This window comes from Osmerus mordax, chromosome 19, assembly GCF_038355195.1.
Source record: "Osmerus mordax isolate fOsmMor3 chromosome 19, fOsmMor3.pri, whole genome shotgun sequence".
In the NCBI taxonomy this organism is placed as follows: domain Eukaryota; kingdom Metazoa; phylum Chordata; class Actinopteri; order Osmeriformes; family Osmeridae; genus Osmerus; species Osmerus mordax.
The window spans coordinates 4,859,080-4,879,710 of record NC_090068.1 but is presented as its reverse complement, the minus strand read 5'-3'; the positions used below and the strand labels follow the sequence as shown (position 1 = coordinate 4,879,710).

The 20,631-nt window shown below is 47.5% G+C and overlaps 1 protein-coding gene across 1 annotated transcript in view; it reads right to left on the bottom strand.

Moving 5' to 3' along the window:
• LOC136963525 (protocadherin Fat 3) overlaps positions 1 to 20,631 on the bottom strand; it is a 50,661-nt gene that overhangs the window by 23,924 nt on the left and 6,106 nt on the right. Inside the window, exons 4-22 of the mRNA XM_067257677.1 lie at positions 19,410 to 19,528; positions 18,410 to 18,608; positions 11,141 to 11,202; positions 9,170 to 9,484; positions 8,872 to 9,082; positions 8,676 to 8,747; positions 7,532 to 7,665; positions 7,065 to 7,340; positions 6,374 to 6,584; positions 5,762 to 5,976; positions 5,308 to 5,466; positions 4,448 to 4,569; positions 3,914 to 4,096; positions 3,690 to 3,804; positions 3,210 to 3,491; positions 2,441 to 2,791; positions 1,937 to 2,110; positions 1,083 to 1,613; positions 286 to 650 (exon numbers count right to left, since the gene is read on the bottom strand). Of these exons, the coding sequence (XP_067113778.1) occupies positions 286 to 650; positions 1,083 to 1,613; positions 1,937 to 2,110; positions 2,441 to 2,791; positions 3,210 to 3,491; positions 3,690 to 3,804; positions 3,914 to 4,096; positions 4,448 to 4,569; positions 5,308 to 5,466; positions 5,762 to 5,976; positions 6,374 to 6,584; positions 7,065 to 7,340; positions 7,532 to 7,665; positions 8,676 to 8,747; positions 8,872 to 9,082; positions 9,170 to 9,484; positions 11,141 to 11,202; positions 18,410 to 18,608; positions 19,410 to 19,528 (4,096 nt within the window). The remainder of the gene's footprint in view (positions 1 to 285; positions 651 to 1,082; positions 1,614 to 1,936; positions 2,111 to 2,440; positions 2,792 to 3,209; positions 3,492 to 3,689; positions 3,805 to 3,913; positions 4,097 to 4,447; positions 4,570 to 5,307; positions 5,467 to 5,761; positions 5,977 to 6,373; positions 6,585 to 7,064; positions 7,341 to 7,531; positions 7,666 to 8,675; positions 8,748 to 8,871; positions 9,083 to 9,169; positions 9,485 to 11,140; positions 11,203 to 18,409; positions 18,609 to 19,409; positions 19,529 to 20,631) is intronic.

Genomic DNA, 20,631 nt, shown 5'->3' with positions numbered 1-20,631 from the left:
CCGCAACAGCCCCAGCCATCACATAGATGTCATGAAGAAGTAAAATTTTGCCACTAAATTTTTAAACTTTTCTAAGGATGTCATGACTGAAAAAAGGTTAGGAAAAACTGTACTAGATGATTCAGAAACCCATTTTAGAAAAATTCATGAAATGACAGAGGTGTTTAACAAAGTTTCGTGCATTTCAAAATGCCATGGTGGTAAAGTGTTCCCGTGGCATTGGTTCTATAATGTTATGAACAGTGAGGGGAGCCAGTGGAGAAACTAGCCTGTCCTTTCGCTCACCTCAGTTTGTCGGCGTCACAGATGTCCGCGTCCGACGCCTGAACGCAGGTCACAAAGTGCCTCCGGGGAGCCAGCTCGCTTACGTACGCCTCATACGTCCCCTGGCTGAAAACTGGCGGGTTGTCATTGGTGTCGGTGACCATCACCGTGACGGTGACGTCGCTGCTGAGGGGGGGCTCCCCTTGGTCGGTTGCCCGGATGATGAAGTTGTAACGTTGGGTGACCTCGTAGTCCAGCATGCGCGCGGTGAGGACCGAGCCACTGCTGCTGTCCACGTGGAAGTAGTCGGTGCTGTTGAAGACATCTGACAGGATCTGGTAGCTCACCTCTGCGTTCCTCTCAGAGTCCTGGTCCAGAGCTAGCACCTGGACACACGGGAGGGACATCAGGTCAGGCTTAGACTGATGTTAGACTTGGGCTAGACTAGGGTTAGACTACGATTAGATTTGGGTTAGACCAAGATTAGATTTGGGTTAGCAGACTAGGGTTAGATTAGGATTAAAATAAAATTAGATTTGGGTTAAACCAGGAATACATTTGGGTAAATAAACTAGGGTTAGACTAGGATTAAATTTGGGTTAGACAAGGATTCGATTTGGGTTAGCAGACCAATTTAGGACTAGTAAGCAAAGGACAGGATATGTTGGGATGGCTAACAAGATTAGGTCTGATTTCAGTTGGACCACATTCAGTTAGGATGTAACATTAATAAACACAAATATTGTATGCTTGCACACACACACATGAATGCTCTCTCTCTCTCTCTCACACACACACACACACACACATACACACACCTGCAGCACAGCTGTTCCAATCATGGAGTTCTCGGCCAGCGTGGCAGCGTACGCGGCGTTCTGGAACAGCGGTGGGTTGTCGTTGACGTCCAGCACGGCTATGTCCACGTCCACTTCCGACCGAGCCCCTGTCAGAGTGTCCGTTGCCTTCACCGTCAGCCGGTAGTACTGCGTGTTCTCGTAGTCCAGCGGGTACACCACGCGGATGACCCCTGTGTCGAAGCCGATGTCGAACTGCAGCGACGGGTCGCCCTCCATGATGGTGTAGATGACCGTCTGGCCCTCAGGGCTGGTGGCATTGATGCAGAGGACAGCCGCCCCCAATGCCACGTCTTCCCTGACCGTGATGCCGTAGAAGGGCTTGTCGAAGACGGGCATGGCCTTGTTGACGATGGTGATGGGCACCTCCACCTCGCTGGATAGGGAAGGGGAGCCTCCATCCCGGGCCACCACCACCACCTTGTACTCGGCGTTGGATAGGTCCACCTCGAATGACCTCCTCAGGCTTAGCTGACCGGTCTGGGGGTTCACCTATGGGTGGGAGGGGCTAAAATATTAGATGGCATAGCACTGCACAAAAGTCTTAGGTACACAATATTTTTTTATTGTTCTTGTCTTTTGTGAGGCAGTATAAAAGTAAAAGTAGTATAAAATGTTTGCTTAATCTTTTCATTGCATTATTTCTTTACATTAAGTTTTTTTTATAATTATTTGTACAGCATTCTTTCTGAACCATTTACTGGACAGCACCCCCCACCCCCACCACACACACACACCCAGAAGTCCTGCCTCACCATGGTCCTCAGAAGCACAAGGACCCCCAGAGGGCCCCTTTAAGAACAAGACTCGGCTACCTCAAAATTCTTGTGTTCCTCCTTGAGGCTGTAGGTCACAGCCCCGTTGAGGCCTGCGTCCTTGTCGGTGGCCGTCACCCTGAAGATGGCTGAGCCTGGGTCCGCCTCCACCTGCACCGCAGCGTAGTACGGCAGGTTGACAAACTCCGGGGAGCTGTCATTCACATCCTCCACCTGTAGAGGGAGACACCCATTAGAGAGTGTGAGAGAGAGAGAGAGAGAGAGAGAGAGAGAGAGAGAGAGAGAGAGAGAGAGAGAGAGAGAGAGAGAGAGAGAGAGAGAGAGAGAGAGAGAGAGAGAGAGAGAGAGAGCGTGTGCATGCATGCATGTGTGTGCAAGCATACAGTATACTATAGTTCTGAGGAAGGGAGTGAAGACTTGAGGAGAGTTGAGAGGGTGAGTGCTAAGAGACTTCCAATTGAATTCCTCTGAGATACACACATAAACACATACACAAATACTGCACACCCACACACCTCCCAAAACAGACACGCCTTTCCGTACCTGCACCTGTACAGTAACCCTAGCAACCCTGAGGCGGTCGTACTCGCGGCTGGCCTCGACCACCAGCTCGTAGCTCTGCTGCTCCTCGCGGTTGAAGGGAACCCCCGCTGTCAGGACCACGCCAGACGTGGGTCGGACCGTGAAGCGACCGCCGGCGTTGAGCAGCACATACTTCAGCGGCTCATTGAGGCGGTGTCCGATGGCGTTGACCACGGTGACCACGGTTACGTTGGAGCTGTTCTCTGGGATGGAGGCGGAGTAGAAGGGACGGGTAAAGAGCAGGCCGCTGTCCATGGCCTCTCGGACCAACACGGTGACCAGCGCTGTGCTGGAGAAACGCCCGTCCCACACCTGGAGAGCACATGGCAACGTCACACAGCTGTTCTGGTCACTATCTTCTGTCTGTCTGTCTGTCACAACCTTCTGTCAGTCTGTCACAAACATTTGTCTGTCTGTCTGTCTGTCCATCACAACCTTCTGTCTGTCTGTCTGTCAATCACAATGTTCTGTCTGTCTGTCCGTCATAACCTTCTGCATGTCTGTCCATCCCATCTCTCTGTCTGTCTGTCTGTCACAATCCTCTATGCCAGTCAACATCAGCTGTACGTCTGTAAGTAAATTCATATCTAGGACTACTATAGAGAGGAAGTCTTGTGATGTGGACCCACAGATGGATGTATTGCCCAGTCTGGAGTGCACCTACAGTGCAGAGAAAAGGTTTAATTCATCAAATGGAAGCGTTAAACCTGGCAGCCGGCCAAACGGTCACCTTGACGTTGAAGCGGTAGCGGTCCTTGAGGAGGTTACGGTTGGTGAGGGTCAGGATGCCGCTGGAGCGGTCCATGGAGAAGTGCTCCAGGGTGTTGTCTGCCAGCGAGTACACCAGCCCAGAGCTGGCCCCCAGGTCAAGGTTGGCCCCGGGGTCGGAGGTCAGGTCGGGGTCGGAGGCCTGGAGTCTCAGAACCTCCACCCCCAGGTAGGTGGGCAGCAGTAGGACTGTCTCGTAGGCCTCCTGGGAGAACTTGGGAGGAGAGTCGTTGATGTTCAGCACCTGGACGAGTGACAGAGGGGTGAGAACTGTTCTGTTTAGATCCCAGTTTGCGTGATGATCGAAATGTCGTTCCGTGAACTGACTGATCAACAGAAGGTGAAGTTAACGTGAATAATGTAAACAACATCGACAAGGCCAAGATGGTGGTAAATCCTGTTGTTTACAGCAATGTAGGCAACTGCGTTCATGTGTGTGTACCTTAATGAACACCTCCGCAGGGCTGTCCGCAGACCTCTGTGGTTGCCCACTGTCCCTCACGTGGACCCTGAAGGAGAACTGGGAGAAGGTCTCGTAGTCCAGAGAAGAGATGGTTCTGCAGGAACACTCACAGTCACTGACCCCAATCCAACACATGGATTTACCAACCGCTCAAATAAACACACATCTCCAAAATGGCGTTCTGCTCTGGCCCCTCCCCCCACCTGATGGAGCCGGTCCCGGAGTCCACGCTGAAGAAGAGGCGAGCGGTTTCCTCGATGATCTGGAAGACCAGCAGGGCGTTGTGGTTGCGGTCGCGGTCGGAGGCCTGGATGACCAGAGGGTTGCCCTCCTCCCCCAGGACCACACTGTTGACAGGGGCAGCCTCGCTTATCACACCCTTGTACCTGCAGGGACAGGAGGAGCCACTGAAAGACAATGCCGCAAAGTCGCAAAGACACACACTCAAATGCTAACAGGGAGGTAGAATAAGAGCCGTCTCAGTCAATTCTAGCAGGGAAATTGTCATTTGTCCGATGTATTTAAGCTTGTAGAGCGAACCACATTCATGAAATGACAATCTGTAATTCTAAAGTAAATACAGTAAGCGATAATCAATTCTTTTTGTGTTTTTGTGAAAGAAAAACTAAAACGTTTTCATATTAGGCTGAATACAAACACCCCTGAGACTGAGGTTTGAAACCTAGTCCTGACCAGAGCTCAGAATTTCCTGGGATGGTAGAAAGGGTCCAGGTTACCTGGTCTGCTGGAAAACAGGCGGGCTGTCATTCTGGTCTGCCACCTGGACGCTGATACTGGCACTGGCCTCCATCCCTGCCATGCTCCGGGCCCGCACCACCAGAGAGTAGGATGCAGCCCGCTGGCACACACACACACACATGCACAAACACACAGACACACACACACACATACATGTGCATACATATACATACACACATACACAAACACACATATACACACACATACAAGAACACACACACACATAAACATGTGACTTTGTATAACAGCAGGGGTATAGCGATGAATGCAGAGGCTATGTCGACCATTAAATATGAATTAACTGTAATTTCCTGTTGTACAGTCTACTCTCCAGTGTGGATTAAACAGTCATCTTCATTCACGTCCACGCTGCCAGATGTCTTTAAGTTGCCTATTTTAATTAGCCTATTCATCATTTTTCCATTTACACGTTCAAATCTAAATTTCTAAATCTTTTTCCTCGGAAAACAAATCTCATCAATTCTGTCCCGTGCGTTTTGCAATTACAACTGTCATTTGTGGACTTTCTGTTTGGTTCATGATTAGCTTCCTGTTTGGTTCAGGATTTACTGGTGTACTTGTAAATAAACAAACAAAACTTTAATGTCGATAATCCTGTGATCTCTGAACAAGCAGAGTGGATTTAGAAGTGAAACAGGGTTGGTGGTTTCTTGAATTAGATTCCGGAATCTTCTTATAACCCAAACTATTAGTGGCCAGTAGATTTACAGAACGTTGTCACTTGGAGTACATTTGTCTAATCACACTCATAATTTAACTATAAGCTAAGATCATTATCTATCAATATATATAATAAAAAGGCATAAAGTAGACACACCTCAAAGTCGAGTATTTTGCGTGTGGTGATGACACCGGTGTGGCGATTGATCGTGAACTGGAATTCCTCGTTGCCCCCTGTGATGTCATATACCAGCGCTGAGCGGCTGAGGGCAGTGATGGTGGTCACGTATGTTCCTGGAGCCAAGTTCTCCATCACCTTCAACATGACATTTCATGATGATATAACATGAAACCAGGTCATACTATACTGTAGACAGCACATGCATTTAGTATGCGTTATCCAATAATTTATACCACCTATCCATCCCTCCATCCATTAATCCATCCATCTATCCATTCAACCATCCATTTATTCATCCATCCATCGATCCATCTACCCATTAATCCATCTACCATCCATTCAACCATCTAATCATTTAACCATCCATCTATCCGTCTATCCATCCATCCTTTTATCCATTCATCTGCCCTCCCTCCCTACTTCCCCTCACCTCGGCCTGGTACTCTCTCTGGGTGAACTTGGGCAGGGAGAGGTCAGAGAGCGTGAGGGAGACGCGCACCGTGGAGGTGGCTGATAGCGGAGGGGTGCCGGCATCGCTGACACACACGGTGAGGATGTAGTAACCCACAGAGCTCAGGTCCAGGTCCCGGGCTATGGAGATGAGGCCTGTGGTGTTGTCTATGCCGAACATGCCACCAGAGTTCCCTGAGGGGTGGAGGGGAGGGGGAGGGGGGCAGTCAGACGGAAAGTCAGTGAGAGAGAGAGTTAGAGAGCACGTGTCACTGAGATTGGCAAGCAGGCAGTCAGACGGACAGACAAACAATCAGACTGACAGGCAAACTGACTGACTGACTAGAAGGCACAGTGCAGAACGTGAACTGTGCCTAGAGAAATCAACGATATTAGAGCGCAGCCGGGACAGACTCCACCCACTGCAGCCTGCACCTGAGATCCACAGTCAACAGTTCAGCTGCAAACCTCATACAAGTTACACATTGAAATGCTTCATATCCCGTAATATTAAAGACAAAATACAATTACAATCCCTAGGAAATGCTCTACTCGATGCTCCAGCCAGTCTGCTCCAGGCAGAGCCAGTTACCTGCTTCTATGGAATAGACGAGCTGGCCGTTGACACCAGTGTCTCGATCCAGGGCTGTGACCTGGAGGACGGAGGCCCCAGGGCCCGATGACTCATAGGCCACGGCGTCGTACACGGTGCTGGTGAAGTAGGGGATGTTGTCGTTGGAGTCCTCCACCGCCACCAGGATACGAGCCAGGTCCCTGTTGAAGGGGAACTCCTGGTCCTTTACCTATTGGGGAGGGGGGGAGTATGGGGGAGGGGGCAATGAGGAGAGGGGGAGAAAGATATTAAACTATGCTTTTTATCTCTCTCTCACAAATGCACTTTGTCCTTGACTCCCAAATATGCTTGCTACCATCTTATTTCCCTTCCCTCTTCCTCTCTCTGTCTCTCTCCCACCCTCTACCTAACCTCACATTGTCTTCCTTTCTTACCACTCCCTCTTTCTGATGCAAACCTCCCTCCCTCTTCCCTCCCCAACCCTCTGTATTTCTCACTTTACCTGCCTCACATCCCAACTTCCCCACTCCCACACTCACCCTTTCCCTCCCTCCCTCCCTCCCTCAGACCACCCCCCTACCTTTCAGCCCCCCCCCCCCCCCCCCAGAACATGCCCCGCCCACCTCCTCACTCCCCCTCCTTCCCTTCCTCCCCCAGAACATTCCCCTCACACTCCCCTCCATCAGAACTGCCCCTCCATCCTCCTCACCATGATCGTGAGAATGTGCTGGGTGCGAGCTTCGTAGTCCAGCCGGTCGGCAGTGTAGACCACGCCGGTCCCGGGGCTGACCCTGAACAGCCTCATGCTGGCCGGGTCCACGCTGCCGTGGACCGAGTAGCTGAGTCTCGCCCGTTCGTCCCTGTCCGATGCTTGCACCTGGAGTAGCTCCGTGTCGGCAGGCGTGTCCTCCGACACGCTAAGGTCGTACGTGGGCTGGGAAAAGACTGGGGTGTTGTCGTTGCTGTCCAGGACTCGGATAAACACCTGGGGGAGGTGGGGTTGGGGGTGGTGGGTCAAAGGGTCAGGTTTATAACCAAAAGTGTTATTCTGTGTGTGCATACCTGGGTGTGTATGTGTGTTTCTTTGTGTGTGCATACCTGGGTGTATGTGTCTGTGTCCATCCTTGTGTTTCTGTGTGTGTGCGTACCTGCGTGTGTGTGTGTGTCCAGGTGTACCTGGGTGGTGGCAACGTTGGTCCCGTCAGTCACCTGGACCGTCATGTTGTAGACAGACTGCACCTCCGCATCCAGCGGCCTCGCTATCACAACAGTTCCCATGTCCAGCTGCAGCGAAAACAGGTCGAAGCCACCTGGTAGCAAACACACACATGCGTGTAAGTCAATGTGTGTGCGTGTTTGTTTCCAATGTGAGAGAATAAACATAAACACGCACACACATTGACTTACAGGCTTGCACACACACATGCACGTGCACACACATATAAGAACATACACCCGCAAGTACACACATGCACACACACACGCACTTACATACAGACACACACACACATTGACAGCTCAGCTAGGTTTACCTCTCCCAGAATTCACACACCGAAACACTTCCTTTTTACACTTACTCTCCAGTAAGTAACAATAGTTCATAGTTACTTATTGAAGTGTAACTGTTCTGCCCAGCGGTGTGGGATTGTGAAGTCAATCGTTCTATAGCACAGTTCCATACAATCTTAGGCTTAGGATTGAGGGACATAGAAATGTCATCCAACCACCCCCGACCTCCCCCCCCCAAAAAAAATAAAATAATTGTCTGTCTCTAGAAAACACACAAACTAAATATCTAGTCTTATCACTCTCAAACAGAGACCAGAAATCTGCATTCGATCTGGGAGCTCTTTCCCTTCACCGCAAGCTTACAGGTTTCTCCATCCTGTCTGATTAGGGTTCTGGGTTCTCTGCGTTATTGGGTATTCAGTGCCAGCGCTGGTCTTCTCTCTGGTGAGAGAGAGGGGGGCTTAGAGTCCCTCTCGCGCTGGAATACTGATCGAGTCTGTTCCTTAGAACTACCAGAGCGTTGCAGGCTAGAGATTACCACAGGGATTTAGCATTAGCCATCCGATTGGAGGGCGATGGCCAATATAGCACGGCCACGCTGAGAAAATGCTTCTCCTGATTTATCCAAGAAAGTCTGGACTCGTGAGAGTCTCCCTTACCGAAACGGCTAGACGTTTAAGGCACTTAGGGTTTTTGTGTACACAGTGGCCATCAAAAACAACATGGTGAGAGTTGGTAAATGGGTTCTAGTTGTGAATGAGGGTTATCTGGGAGAATGCAGAGCAGCGACAGTTAGAGGGTTCTGTCAGACCTGTGTCAGCCGTGCAGTTCCTCCCACACCCGTTCTGAGGAATGTAGAACATCTCCCTGGCTGGCCTTCCTCCTTCACAGGAAACGAGGGAATGAGAGAAAGAGAGAGAAAGCGAGGTTAACCATCGTCATTGTTCAAAAATGCAAAGGCGCCACATGCATTTCCTTGAGTCGAACCCGCATTATCGTGACCTCACCGATGATGTCAAACCAGAGCGGTGCGGTTGTTTGGCTGACGGCAACAACGCCCACGGGCATGGCTACGGAGCTGGCCTCAGAGATGGAGAAGTTGTAGTACCTCTGTGTGAACACCAGGGGCACTGTGGAGGGCACGGGTTTGCGCACCCACTCAATCTCCAGTCTGGCAGTGGACCACAGCAAAGGGACACCATTGTCTATGGCCTTTATCTGGTTGGACAGGAGGAACATCAGTCAAACATCAGTGGGCGGGACACACAGCTTGTGAGACCCCCTGAAGCAGGATATGATCTGTACCGTGAGAGTGTCGTAACTTCCTGCCGTGACCATCTTTTTGGAGGACACCATAGCAGTCCTGGGGTCGATGGTGAACTTGCCCTCCTCGTTGCCAGTGACGATGCTATATGTAATATTGGCGTTCTCTCCCTGGTCGCGGTCGAAAGCGAAGATGCGGTAGATAGGATCGCCGCGCTTGTTGCGGTCGCGTTCGACCAAACTGATGCGGTAGGTGGACTCGGAGAAGGTGGGCTTGTTGTCGTTCTCGTCCAGGATGTGAACTATGACCCACACCGAGGACTGACGGGAAGCTACAGGCCCATCCATCACTGTCACCTGAGAACACACACATACACAGGCATTCAAAAACAGATATACACTCCCACACACACAGTCACACAAGATTTCAACTTCATCATTAGGCTATACATTGAGGTTGGGAAGATGTAGGTAGGTGTGTGTGTGAGTGTGTGTGTGTGTGTGTGTGTGTACGTGTGTGTGTGCAGTTGTGTGTGTGTGTCCCTGTATTGCGCCAGGCCCACGTGGACCAAAGTCCACGGGCAATCTCCCTGTCCCATTGATCTCCGTGCTGACAGAGGTCTGGTCACTGATCAATAACAGCAGATGAGCCAGTGCTGCTGGCAGCCCCCCAGACTGCTAAACAGATCAGAACCGACACACAAGGCTGTCCTGTTGGACCAGGAATTGGTTCTGAGCCGGGACTAAGTTGGGCTAGGTCCAAGGATGAGGCTGGGGCTTGGGATAGGGATGAAGATGGGGCTGGGGGCTAGGGATGGGGCTGAGGGGTTGAGGAAAGGTGGGGGTCAGGGATACTAAACCACTTCATTACATTCTCATCCTAACAGTTTGGTCTGTCATGCCTGGGTTTAATTTAGCTGACTCAGTTTTGCCCTGACAAAGAGAGAAATGATTAGTCTCTGTGTTTGTCTAGGTGTTAATGAATGCAGAAACAAGTCGGTCTCCAGACCAGCCAGGCGTGTAATAAAAACTGTCACAGAAGACCACATTAAACCTGCTTTCTTTAGTCTTAAACACTGTTTGGAGAAGCACAGGGTAAGAGGACACTGTCTAAGTGAGATGTGAGGTGTGTTTGTATGGTGTGTGTGCGTCAAAATGTTTGTCTCCCTCCCCAGAGGACTGTGTATCCCTCCAGGATCTCTGCAGCATACTTTTCATCTGCATGCGGAGGCGCAGCAGGATATGGTAATCACACACACACATCTGGGACCCAGCGCCTGCTCCTATCAGATGAGAGCAGAGCAGACCAGCTCCTTTCCACCTCCTCCTCCTCTTCCTCCTACCCCGACTCCTCCTCCTGCTCCTCCTCCTATTCCTCCAACTCCTCCCCCTCTTTCTCCTCCTCTTCCAGCTCACCTCCATAACCTCCTGCTCCTCCAAGTCCTTAACCTCCTGCTCCTCTTCAACCCCCTGCACCTCCTCCTCAACCTCCTCCACCCCTCAACCTCCTGCTCCTCCTCTTGCTCCTTAACCTCCACCTTCTCTTCTGACTCCCCCTCCTTCTCCTCCTCCTTCTCCTCCTCCTCCTTCTCCTCCTGCCTCTGTCCTGAGCCGAGGAGATAACTGATGACAAATGACTCCAGTTTAGAAATACAGCCCGAAACACTTGGAGCCCGAACTGAGCTCATTTATCATAGTTTATATGAAGCCTGAGGGCAAAACAAGGCTGCATCTCTCTTACTTTGTCCCTCTCTTTCTCTCTCTCTCTCTCTCTCTCTCTCAACACTGAACTGTCACAGGTGTCGGGGAACGATAAGGACCTTGGCCACTGCAGAAAAGGAGGAAATGAGGGTAAGGAAGAGAGGAGGAAGAAGGAAGGAAGGGACTAGATTAGGGACTAGGGAAGAATTCTGCCCCTCATGCGTTTATTACAGAGAACCTAGTCCTGCAATCTTGTAGCCTTTTCGGCCATCCCCCCCCCCCCCCCCCCCCCCCCCCCCCCGTATAGCCTACCTCTAAAAAGTGTTCTGCTTGCTGCTCTCTGTCCAACTTCCTGGCAGTTGTGGTAATCAGACCTGAGGAACAAACAGAGGTACAGGAAAACAGTGTTGGAGTCAGAAGTACTTTTTCTTAAGAACAGGTGAGTGAATAACAACAATGTCTAGATGCCTTCTTGCCTTCTTGTCCCTTTGGGCCAGTAGTTATTCAGTGTGTGTGTGTGTGTTCACATATTGTAATGTTTAGGTCTACATACATGTGTAGGACATGTAAACCATGAGGAACTGAAGGGCCTACTCACATCATTAGTCAGGGTTAAACATTTGCTTTATATTTTCCTGCATATTTACATTTACATTTAGTCATTTAGCAGACGCTCTTATCCAGAGCGACTCACAGTAAGTACAGGGACATTCCCCCCGAGGCAAGTAGGGTGAAGTGCCTTGCCCAAGGACACAACGTCATTTGACACTCTACTGGACCCCCTGCAGTTTGCCTACAGAGCCAACAGGTCTGTGGACGATGCAGTTAACATGGCCTGCCACTTCACCCTACAGCACCTGAACTCCCCAGCATCCTATGCCAGGATCCTGTTCGTGGACTTCAGCTCTGCCTTCAACACCATCATCCCCGTCCTGCTTCAGGACAAGCTCTCCCAGCTGAACGTGCCTGATTCCACCTGCAGGTGGATCACAGACTTCCTGTCTGATAGGAAGCAGTGTGTTAAGCTGGGAACACAAGTCTCTGACTCCCGGTCCATCAGCACCGGATCACCTCAGGGCTGCGTCCTTTCTCCTCTGCTCTTCTCCCTGTACACCAACAGCTGCACCTCCAGTCATCCGTCCGTCAAACTCCTGAAGTTTGCGGACGACACCAGCCTTATTGGGCTCATCTCTGGTGGAGACGAGTCTGATTATAGGTGGGAAGCGGCCAACCTGGTGACCTGGTGCAGCCAGAACAACTTAGAGCTCAATGCTCTTAAGACAGTGGAGATGGTTGTGGACTTCAGGAAGAACACAGCCCCACTCACCCCCATCACCCTGTGTGACTCCCCAGTCAACACTGTGGAGTCTTTCCGCTTCCTGGGCACTATCCTCTCCCAGGACCTCAAGTGGGAACTGAACATCAGCTCCCTCATCAAGACAGCACAACAGAGGATGTACTTCCTTCGGTAGCTGAAGAAGTTCAACCTGCCAAAGACAATGATGGTGCACTTCTACTCAGCCATCATTGAGTCCATCCTCACCTCCTCCATCACCGTCTGGTACGCTGCTGCCACTGCCAAGGAAAAGAGCAGGCTGCAGCGTATCAGCCGCACTGTTGAGAAGGTGATTGGCTGCAATCTGCCTACCCTCGAGGACCTGCACACCTCGAGGACCCTGAGGCGAGCGAGGAAGATTGTGGCCGACTCCTCCCACCCTGGACGCTCCCTGTTTCAGTCACTCCCCTCCGGCAGAAGGCTGCGGTCCATCAGGACCAATACCTCACGCCACAAAAACAGTTTCTTCCCTTCCGCTGTTGGCCTCTTCAACAAGGCCAAGGGACCACACTGACTCTAATGACTTCCTGCTTAAAACACACTGCTTTTTGCACTGCATTACAAAATTGTATCTTGTACATTTGTATTTTTTGTAATATTTGTATTTTTATATTGTAAATTACAGCTACTTATATTTTATTTTATTGTATATTTTATTTAATTCTAATTCCACTTAGTACTGTTAGTTTTATGTACCCTTAGTATAGATAGTCCACATATTTAAATATTAGTTCCCTATATGTTTATTGTATGCACCTTCCTGCCAAAGCAAATTCCTTGTCTGTGCAAACTTTTATGGCGAATAAATCCCATTCTGATCCTGACACGGCCGGGAATCGATCTGGCAACCTTCAGATTATTAGCCCGACTCCCTCAACGCTCAGCCACCTGACTCCACAGGTGCACTCCATATATTTGAAGAGGATTCAACCAGTGTAATACCCATTCACATAATCACGTCATCATGACAGTCCTGCTTTATCAGTTGCATCATATTCACACAGTGGTCACACACAGCTACAGTCTATTGTTGGTCACCACTATTTAAACAGACAGGTTTTGTCAACATGGTCACAAAATATTGCTTTTTGGTGTCCAGTTGCATGGTCGCAGCCACTAGCGTTTGGGTCAACGACGTTGACGTTTGGGTCAACAAGACCTGCGTAGAGTTGTATGTACTGTTCTGAAGAGGAGCATGTCTGACAGGGTTGAATCCGACTCTTGGTGCCTGCACAACCCAGTGGACATGGGATGGACATATTCACATCAACGCTCAGCCTTGTTTTACCCATGTTTCTAGGTCAGTGTGTAAGGGCTAAATGAGATCATAGCCCGGGCAAGTATATTTGATCCATTTCATCTTCCAGAACACACACACACACATAAACATACACACACACACAGATATCTGATTCAAAAACCTTTTAGCTCCTCCACTCATGAAGCCTACAGTAAAGGTTGTAATACTTTTAGATCCAGCGCAGACATGAGACAGTGTAGGAAACACAACAGGTTTATTTTCTGATCAATAACCTGGACTCCAAAAATGGAAAATAAAAAATGGAGGATTGGCTAGACTCGCTTGGTCCCTCCCCTCCCTGGACATCTATTGGCTGAGAGGGAGAGTGGTAGTGAGGTTTTAGGTTATCAGTTATCCGTATTTCAGATGGATTGGTGACAGCGTGTGTTTGAAGCATAAGGGCAGTAGGACAGTCTGTGGGTGGGACACACATACAGAAGTTTACACACAGAGACACACACTCGGACACCCAGTCACACAAACAGGCAGAGTTGCATTCACAAGCGCTTACGGATGCACAAACACACAAACAAACACACATTGAAATAACCCTTTGACTTTGGCTTCATCCCATAAATGAATGGCCACAAAGTGTTTGTTTTGGAGCAGTCAGGTAGGATAATCACCTGATGTCATTACAAATGTCTGTTCATACACACACTCACACAACACACACACACATCTGTGTCACATTGGACTGGCGGTGCGCTCCAATTAAAGAGATGAATCCAGAGCAGTGATCACATGCCACAGAGACAGTGGGTTCAGAAGAAGACCAACACAGATGATCTCACACCTAAGCATGAACCTCCGATGACCCACAATGTATGCACTCTGATCGAGAGGGGCCATCATACCGAACCAATCAGAAGCCACCAATAACCAATCAGAAGCCAAATGTATCTGCTCTGGTCTCTACATCCCCCTAGGGCACCATGCCTCAGTCATTCAAACAATACTTTACAACGTTATACCATACAGGGCCATATGCACACACACCCATACAATACACACTGTTCGCATGGGTGACATTCATCTGCGGTGACATGGCAGTGACACAGGGCTGGAGAGCTTCACAGTCCACGCCCCTGATCAATGAATAGATTGAATAAAGAGAGACACACACATGCCAGGGTAGATTTATGTGCTACTGCAGAGCAACAAGCTAGGGCAGCAACAGGAGCATTCTACACCACTCAGGCTGATATTCACCACAGCCAGGCAGTATGCATTATGCTATACATTATATGACTCTGCAAGGGAATACATGGCAAAGTCCCTGCCAAATGGAATGCGTCATCTATACTAGTGTCTATGGGGATGGTGTCCCGAGGCAACAATACAGTACAATTCCCTGTATAAAAAACTAAATACTTGGAATACCAGGAACAGTGATCAAGAGTTCGTGACTTTTGATAGGTCCTGATAGACAGTCAGAAATTAACTGTCTGTCTGTCTCTGCCTGCATGCCTGCCTGCCTGCCTGCCTGCATGCATGTCTCTCTCTCTCTGTCTGTCTGTCGGTCTGTCTGTCTGCCCGCCTCTTTTCCTTACAATACTACAATACTTTGACACGAAAGTTAGATATGAGCTTGATAAATTCACATCAAAGAAAAAAGAACATATCTAAAATGCATAACACACACATTACAAACACAACTAGAGAGGGTACAATTTCTGGGGAAATTGTAGGGTGTGCTTGCTTGCGTCGGTGGTAAAGGGGTTTTAATGACATTTTTACAACTAATATTCCTGTATATTTTATATAAAAATGCATAGGGCCTACTTATTATTTATAAATATTACATAGATTTAAAAGCATCTTTTTTTGCTGCTCATTTACAACTCAAAATACGAGTGAAGTGTAGAATGAAATATGATGTCTTCTCATTTCCCCTGCAAGAGGCAGCCTCATAGGTGAATCAAAACGAATAAATTTGGTAGACCGGTGTAAAAATTGACCTAATCTCTATGACTTAAACGTCCTTTCATGTGTTCCCTTCTCGTGATATTTTCAGGCATTTAGCCTACTCATATTGCATTCATTCATTAATAAAGAACCCCCTTTGAAGATTATTCTACGACGTTACCGGCAGAAGATAGAATCGCGATTCAAACAGTACCATCTGCTAACTGAAAATATGCCCCCAAAAACGTAAATGAGCTTGACATTTATTTAGTGGAAAATCGCTCATTCATAAAAAGCTCACTGGTAGCGATCATTGTCAGTAACAACGCAAAATGCGATATAGCCCTGTGTGGAGAAGCTGCCCCGGTAAATTCTACTACTACGGTACAGTACTAGACTACTGCTGTGTTCGTCTTGGTAGCGACTGCGTTGGTTGAATTGGATTTAACGTTCCGTTGTACGGTTTAGGCTGAAATTAATTATTTTCATGAACAGATTGACAAAGTTTAGGCTGTGGCAATGAAGTTAAGGTTAGTAGTTAGATAGACTTTTGATTTAAGTAAGGGGAGTGCCGAACATGTTCTGTCGCCGTTTGACTTCCTACAGCTGTGTAGATGTTTTTGTAGTGTCTCGCGTAGGCTACAGCGTTGCAGTGATACACTGGATTGAAACCACAGGTAATGATAATTTCACCCACAAATCGTTTACTTGTAATCTAATGTCATAATAAATCCTACAACGAAAATGTATATGTGAGGAATGTTTATTTTAACGATTGAAAACAGATACATCATAGACCACTGTAATATGTGTTGCCCGGGCAACACAGGCTAATGTCATGATGCTAATACTTCAGTGAAATAGTAGACTACTGTTTCCGAAAGTAGATGTACTTCCTTAATAATATCAGCTTATATTGTACATTACACATCACAATTGTGTGTCATATCACAAAGTAAAATGAGTAAATAGTTATCACCCTGGCCTCTTTTCTTGTGGCGTTTCTGCAGCTGCCTTGCAGTAAAGCTATAGTTAGCCTAGCTATCCCCCAAGTTAACAGATGCGAAACGAATGTTCTGCCAAAGGTAGTCACGCGTGTTTTCGTGACATTAGTGCAGACCGGTGTAAAAATGGACCTAATCTCTATGACTTAAACTCATTTTAAGTTTTTCCCTTCTTGTGATATTTTCAGGCATGTAGCCTACTCATTGCATTCATTCATTAATAAAGAACCCCCTTTGAAGATTATTCTACAACGTTACCCGGCAGTAGAAGATGGAATCGCGATTCAAACAGTACCATCTGCTAACTGAAAATATGCCCCCCAAAACGTAAATAAGCTTGACATTTATTTAGTGGAAAATCGCTCATTCATAAAAAGCTCACTGGTAGCGATCATTGTCAGTAACAACGCAAAATGCGATATAGCCCTGTGTGGAGAAGTTGCCCCGGTAAATTGTACTACTACGGTACAGTACTAGTAGACTACGGCTGTGTTCGTCTTGGTAGCGATTGCGTTGGTTGAATTGGATTTAACGTTCCGTTGTACGGTTTAGGCTGAAATTAATTATTTTCATGAACAGATTGACAACGTTTAGGCTGTGGCAATGAAGTTCAGGTTAGTAGTTAGATAGACTTTTGATTTAAGTAAGGGGAGTGCCAAACATGTTCTGTCGCCGTTTGACTTCCTAAACAGCTGTGTATTGTAGATGTTTTTGTAGTGTCTCGCGTAAGCTACTGTACAGCTTTGCAGTGAGCTACACTGGTTTGAAACCACAGGTAATGGTAATTTCACTAACAAATCGTTTACTAATGTCAGAATAAATCCTACAACGAAAATGTATATGTGAGGAATATTTATTTTAACGATTGAAAACAGATACATCATAGACCACTGTAGTATTTGTTGCCCGGGCAACACAGGCTAATGTCATGATGCTAATACTTCAGTGAAATAGTAGACTACTGTTTAGAAGTAGATGTACTTCCTTAATAATATCAGCTTATATTGTACATTACACATCACAATTGTGTGTCATATCACAAAGTAAAATGAGTAAATAGTTATCACCCTGGCCTCTTTTCTTGTGGCGTTTCTGCAGCTGCCTTGCAGTAAAGCTATAGTTAGCCTAGCTATCCCCCAAGTTAACAGATGTGAAACGAATGTTCGGCCAAAGGTAGTCACGCGTGTTTTCGTGACGTTAGTGACGCAGTGACGTTAGTAACGTCAGTGACTGTGGCTAGCAAATTAGCCACCGTTAGCTTCACTTTTCGCCACAAAAACTTAACTTAAGCCTAAACCATGCAACGGAACGTAAATTCCAATAGAAGCAACTCAATCGCTACCAAGACGAAACTTTTGACACCTACGTTGTCTATGTAGGCCAAATATTGACTGAGCTTTAGGGGGGCAAAAAATAATAATAATAATAATATATATGTGAGAGAACAAAGGTTGTGCCCTTGCCGAAGGCAAAGCACACCCAACTAGAAAGTGCATTTCCTGCAGAAAATGCGTTGGAATGCTGAAAGATGAATTATTTGATTTTAAATTGCTGAAAATAGGCTACAGAATTAGGAAATGCTGAAGCAGCATTCCAACAATAAAAATAAGTTGAATAAAGATTCAAAGAACAATACTTGGAATGCTGAAGCAGCATTTCAACAATAATAATAATATATATGTGAGAGAACAAAGGTTGTGCCCTTGCCGAAGGCAAAGCACACCCAATAACACAATAAAAGCGTAAAACTAGTTATCAAAGTGCAGTTAAAAATGTATCACACTAGGGCCCAAGTTCATCTAAGAATTCATCAAAGAGACCATACGTGGAATAAAATACTTGAAATAAACAATATTTGTGTTACCTGGGGTACCCTGTAATGCCTACCAGAGGAGAGCTTGTCAAACTCTACAAAAAGGAGGTGTGAGGGGTCACCCACAATTCCTGCCTGCCTACCTGTCAGCCTGCATGTCTGCCAATCTGTCTGCTTGCTTGCCGGCCTGCCTGTCTATATGCCTGTTTGTCTGTCTCACCTGTCTTGGGATTGATGGAGAAGAAGTTCTGCGGGTTGCCAGCAGTGATGCGGTAACTAAGGCGAGTGGGCGTGGCGCTGGCGTCAGGGTCCTGAGCCTGAATACGTATGACAGAAACATCCTTGGGAGAGTTCTCCATGACGACTGGGTGGTAGATGGGGTCAGAGGTCAGCGGGGCGTTGTCATTGACATCCTCTATCTAAAAGTCAAAAGCATGCACATGTCACTGAGAGAGAAAGCAGACTAGGTTAGAGTGCACATCTGGGTTGAGTAGGTTTGATTGGGGCAGGGGCTGGGGCTTGCAGGTGTCCTCTTTATAACCCAACGGAGTGCAGTAGGCTACCGCGATTGAACTAATGAGATTAACAAAGGCTTCCGCAATGAAATGAAACTAAGCGTAGTAAGGAACATAAGGAAATTCTGTTTTGTTATTTAAAAGCAAATTCACTTTTACAACCCATAATCATCTGCTTTCAAAAGGGCTGGCAAGCGAACAGAACTACAAGTGTAAACTTTCAGTATAGATCAGTATATTTTGTTACATAAATTAATGTGTTTACTTATGTCAAAACTGCCAGTACATTGCAAATGTACTAGCGCTGTATGGTGAATTAGGCCTACAAGGTTGTTCAACCAGTTGAGCAACCTGTTGTTGTAAGACAATTAAACAGAGAACCAATATAGTAAATTTTGATCAACGTAACATAAGCATTTTATAAAGTAGGACACAGCAGACAAATGAAGGCTACATAATAATTTGCATGAATGTAGGCTACCACAGCATTTGCAATTTGACTAGAATAAATGTGGAGTACTTCAGAGATGACAGAGAATTTCATTTGTGATCTGAGAAATATAGTTACCAAAACCACTGAGAAGAACTGTCATTACCAGCTGCATCACAGGCACTGTGCCCTATCTATAGTTCCAAGAATATGTGTGTGTGTGTCACAAATGTTATCAAGGGTACTATGCACTAGTAATTGAAAATAACAGATACCTGAATGAAGATCTCAATAGAAGCAGAGAGGGGCGTGACCCCACGATCTGTGGCGTAGACTGTCAGCCAATAGGAATCCTTCGTCTCACAGTCCAAAATACCAGTTGTGTAAATCACACCTGAGAAGGTGAAAGAAGAACAAATGACAGCGTTATTGTGTGTATGTGTGAGTGTGTGTGTGTGTGTCACCCGTCAGGAGAGTGTCCGCCCAGTCAGCAGTGTCTGACATGCATAATAATCAATGGATTGCCCAGAAGGCAAAGACAAAAAACTAGAGAGCGCTTACTGTTCCCTCTCTTCTCACACACATGCACACAGACACACACACAGTAACCTTCAGATTTTCAGTCTTGCTTCAGCTAATCATAGCTGACCAAATTGCTCCCACCAGTATTCCTGTTCAGGGACTCTAGCTGGGACTGCAGTGCTGCGCTAGACACACACTCAAAGAGTAACACACACACACACATGGCCTGAAGAAAGGTAAGCTTTTGACAGAGGTTGGGGTCTGGGTCTTCTGTTTCCCACCTAGCTCTCTACGGTGAAAACACACAAATAACAAACACACACTCCATAACTAAACAGCATATAACCAAGTAGAATGAAGGGACATGCCACCCCATCTGTCTGTGTGTTGCTCACACGCACCAGTCCCTGAGTTAGACAGTGTGTCTGTGGTTCAGCTGCTCTCTGCTTCTCTCTGGCCTAGGGGCCCTCAACATAGCACCCCCCCTCCCACACAAACACACAACCACCACCTGCCATAAGGCTATGACACACAAACATACCTCTTGCCACTCTCACACTTGCATCAGCAGTGTTTGAGTGTGTCACCTGCTAAACACCACCACCAAAAGTTTGTATGTGTGCCACCTTGTAAGAAGGCTGTGTTTGTGTTTGTGTGTGTCTGTGTGCCAGCGAGCGTGAGAGCTCGGAGCCCAGGGCATGACGAATGCAGAACAGTGTTTGCTGCAACGCATCCTTGACGACGCTGTCCTTGACATTGCCCTTTTCAGACCCAATCTCATCTCCAGCCCAGGGACACGCGGGGACCGCCTTTTAACAGCACTCTGAACTCTGACAGCGGCAGCCGCTTCGCTGCAAATTCAACACAAATCCGACAAGACAGCGTTCGTCCCCGTTACCAATAACAACTTTCCTGATTGAATTCAAAAAGTGAAAGTTGTCAGCTCTGTGCCGTCACGTCATTCTCAATCAGGGG